The sequence below is a fragment of the Hibiscus syriacus genome, unplaced genomic scaffold (genome assembly GCF_006381635.1).
Source record: "Hibiscus syriacus cultivar Baekdansim isolate YM2019G1 unplaced genomic scaffold, ASM638163v2 tig00110895_pilon, whole genome shotgun sequence".
Classification (NCBI taxonomy): Eukaryota; Viridiplantae; Streptophyta; class Magnoliopsida; order Malvales; family Malvaceae; genus Hibiscus; species Hibiscus syriacus.
In genome coordinates, this window is record NW_024062903.1 from 3,381,171 (window position 1) to 3,385,235 (window position 4,065).

The 4,065-nt window shown below is 36.1% G+C and overlaps 1 protein-coding gene across 1 annotated transcript; it reads left to right on the forward strand.

The window, feature by feature from the left end:
- Nucleotides 1–205: 205 nt before the first annotated feature.
- On the forward strand, nt 206–3,751 carry LOC120146139 (WD repeat-containing protein 43-like). The gene is made up of 8 exons (XM_039159796.1): nt 206–298; nt 421–564; nt 606–721; nt 1,110–1,264; nt 1,626–1,713; nt 1,841–2,373; nt 3,147–3,317; nt 3,671–3,751. Exons 1-8 carry the CDS (start codon nt 206–208, stop codon nt 3,679–3,681), a joined length of 1,311 nt encoding a protein of 436 aa, XP_039015727.1. The 3' UTR covers nt 3,682–3,751.
- Nucleotides 3,752–4,065: the final 314 nt, after the last annotated feature.

Below are 4,065 nucleotides of genomic sequence, written 5' to 3' on the forward strand. Positions count from 1 at the left end.
TGGGGGAAATATTCTAAATTTTAATCCATGACTTGGACTTTTCAGTTAAATTCTTATTTGGGGTTTCCTTACGTTTATCTTTGGTTGTGTCTTCAGCTAAAGCTTTGCGACTTCGGGTTTCCTCAATTTTGAATTTTGAATTTTGAATTGGGAAACTTGTGTTTTTGCTTATGCTAATGTAGTTTACCTTCTCATAGTTCAGGGTATGGGATCATCGAACATCAGAGATATATTGACTGCATTTAGTCCTTCTCTGGACTACTTTGCTTTTAGTTCTGGAGATGGTCCTATTAAGCTAGCTAAAATCATTTCAAGAGCAATTGATTGATGACAATTTTGAAAACTACATGTCGCATTTGTTGTTTCAATGTGAAAAATTATGCATCTTTTTCTAGAAGAAATATTTTTTTGTCTTGTTAGACTTGGGACACTTTGAAGGTTCAAATTCAAACTGAATTTGCAGACATTGTATCAAGTGAAGCAACAAGCATAAATGCTAAGTCAGAAAGAGGGTATCGTTCAATAGATTACAAATGTATGAAGTGGTTGTCTTTTGACAAAAAGGTTGGTCATTTCATTTGGACCAAAACCTTTAATTTTTGCAGAAGAAAAGGAAACTTGGAAGTTCTTTGCTCGTATTGGGAACTGGAAGTGGAGATGTCTTAGCCCTTGATGTGTCGGCTGGTCAGCTGAAGTGGAAATTTAGTGGTTGCCATCCCGGGTATGCACATGTTGAATTCATTTTTAGTTCCCTAATTTACTTTTGAACCCCAAAGCATCTACTATGGTTTTGCAATTATCTGAAGAGGAAGTGGAAATTCATAACAAAGTGAACTCACTGTGAATTATAGTTGAAATTCTTTTACTACTGTATGCAAATGTAAAAACGTCTGAATTTTTCACCCCCATAAAATGAGATCCCAGGAAATTGTGGAATTTAATATTTCAGTTCTTTTAATAGGCATTTTGCATTCTGCAAGAACTAAACAAAATTCTAATGTATTAATGAGCTCATGATTATTTTGGATGAATGCATTAGTCATTAAGTCCTTATCTGTTATTGCTTATTATTGTTGTCTCTGCTCATTTTCTCTCATAATAGCTCACAGGGGTGTCAGTGCCATTGCATTTGCTACGAATGCCTCTTGCATTTATAGTGCTGGGGTTGATGGGATGGTTTGTGAAATTGATTCATTGATGAGAAATCTATTGCGGAAGTTCAGAGCTTCTACTAAGTCTATATCTTGTTTGACTGTCTCACCAGGTAGGTGTTTTTGACAGCACTCTTGGTGCTCTGCTTTTGATTTCTACTCTATCATGAGATACTTCATTCTGAATTCATCATCTCGATATGGACTTTGTCTTCGATGGTGGTATTTATTTTACCAGGCATTTATGCTTTACAATACCAGACATTATTACTATGCTAGTGGTCAAAGAGTGATGGTAGGAATCTGCTACATAAAACCAACTTTATTGCATATTTCAAACATTAAATGTCATAGAACATATGAGGTAGCTTATGGGAGCTTCCCTTTCTTGTGTTAGAATGAAATCATTTTTTGCGAGGTTTTGATTTTTGTTTCATTTTGCTGATGCTGTAACTAGGATTTGGACCCTTTTAGATGGAAAGGCATTAGTTACTGCAGCTGCACAGTTGAAGACTTTTGATTGTTCTAATCACAAAAAGATACAGAAGTTTACTGGACATCCTATAAGTATTTTCAAGTTTATTTGCCTTTTGTGGTCATAACTTTATCCAATTAAGTGGAGATGTACAGTCAACATCGGAATCTTATTGCCTTTTTCCATTAGTTAATCCACTGTTTTTAAATTCATAGGTATCTGTTCGGTGCTTGATATTTACTGAAGATGGAAAATTTATCCTATCATCTGCTGCTGCTGAAAGATATATTGCTGTATGGAAAGCAGAAGGCAGAAAAAAGCAGTCCGCTATTTGTGTTTTGGCAATGGAGCACCCTGCTGTCTTTATAGATAGCAAATGTGTTAACGAGGAAATCTATGTTTCTGCGATTTCGGAAACTGGTGTTTGTTACTTTTGGTATGGTCAGGATATTGAGACATTGCGCAATGCCAAGCCCACCAAACTTTCAATATCTTTAGAAGATGGTTTATCTAAACCTCACAAAGGTGCATTGCCTACAATATTTGCTGCAAAATTGCAAGGTGTTGCCAAGCTAGCATCTGTACATGCGTTTCTTGCCCATGGTTTTCTGGTAAAGCCATTGTTTCAGAAAATTGTGGTGCAATGTGGCTCGGACATATTATTGAGTAGCTCCCAGGATGGGGTCCTTTTACCAAGGAGTCAACCCCTTAACAAATCAAAGAAAGGGCTTAATACACTGAATAGAGGTATATGTGATCATAATTCATAATTATGCTGGAATACTAACTTCTGAATCATTTGGCAATAGTTGCATGCGTTGGTTTCAATATTTGCTGCAAAATTGCAAGGTGTTGCCTAGCATCTGTGCATGCGTTTCTTGCCCACGGTTTTCTTGTAAAGCCATTGTTTCAGAAAATTGTGGTGCAATGTGGCTCGGACATATTATTGAGTAGCTCCCAGGATGGGGTCCTTTTACCAAGGAGTCAACCCCTTAACAAATCAAAGAAAGGGCTCAATACACTGAATAGAGGTATATGTGATCATAATTCATAATTATGCTGGAATACTAACTTCTGAATCATTTGGCAATAGTTGCATGCGTTGGTTTCAATGTGTGGTAAACCTTACATTCTTGCAGAACCCTTCAATACAAAAAAATGGACTTATAATTGTTTTTCTTGATTTCTTGGATTCATCTAGTTGAACGAAATAGTTATCTTTATTTTTTTGGTCGGGGTGCAGAAATGGTAATGCTCTTTTGCCTGGTTGGCTATTTTAATGTAGTCTTAGATTCCCATAAAAAAAACTTCTATTTGTCTTTTATTTCTGTTTATCATCTCTTATTTTGTTTTCAATTTCTTGTAGTAGATCACTTAAATGCTTCTGGTCCGTGGACTTTTAATGATAGTTTCATGTTTGTATTCAATTTGGGTTTCATGCTTCTGTGTCCATATGTGGGGTCATGTTATGTTATCTTTGATCGGTTAGCATGATAGCTGATTTCTTATCATGTAAATAGTAATTGCTTTGTTTCGTGCAAATGTCGAGGATGTCACACTTCCAATCCCGAAGATATTTAATCTTCATGAGGGAAAAGTGGATAGACGTAGAAGTTTGAGAGTTGATACTAACGATGTAATGACTGATTCCATTGACCCTAGGAGCCAACCGGAATTCGTGGATGGAAAAGGTAAATTTAACTTTCAAATTTTCATGTGTTTGGAGCTTAATCATTAACTGTACTTCTGTACGAGCTTTCAATTTAGTCTGTCGTGGTTAATAGATCTTCTAGAAAGGTTTGTGAATCTTATCAAAGTGGTTACTATTGCAATTTGCAACTTGAGTATACCGGGTTTCTTTTGATCTTGTAAATGTTCCATAAACTGGAAATCAATGCTGTTTAGACAGTTCAATAATAGAAAACAAATTGAAATAAAGGACTGGATGGAAGCAATATGAATCTTTCTTGTTAGATTTCTTGTTGTCATTTGTACATGGTTTTAGTGTGCCACTATTGATTTTTTCTTATTCTGGCCTATACAGATGACGATTAAATTAGAAGCCGGTTCAAAAGAACTTTGTATGGAGCATAACGGGTCATCTTTTAACATTGGTTAGCATGAGTGAGAAAGGTAGGGAGAGAAAGAGAGTGAGTGTGATAGGTCGTTCATCCTCCGATGAGGAATGGACTGTCTTTGTTGACAATCTTAGTAAGAGAGTTACTAGAAGAGAGTTAAGAGAGATTTCAATCATTATGGACGAATAGTGAGGGTCTTTATTCCAAGTTTTATGGTTAAACCGAATTATAAATCATCCACGTTTGTCATTGTGCAATATGCGATGGAGGAAGGCTGTAGAAGAGCAGTACAGAATGTTAATGGAACGTTGATTGATGGAAAGAGAGTCTCAATGGGGGTTGCAAAGGATAAGAATGGAGA

Excerpts from the sequence above, each read along its gene's own strand:
- LOC120146139 (XM_039159796.1), top strand. The coding sequence starts at position 206 with ATGGGATCATCGAACATCAGAGATATATTGACTGCATTTAGTCCTTCT. Across the intron at positions 722-1,109 it reads TTTAGTGGTTGCCATCCCGG|GGGTGTCAGTGCCATTGCAT; the intron begins GTATGCACATGT and ends AATAGCTCACAG. Across the intron at positions 2,374-3,146 it reads GCTTAATACACTGAATAGAG|TAATTGCTTTGTTTCGTGCA; the intron begins GTATATGTGATC and ends TCATGTAAATAG.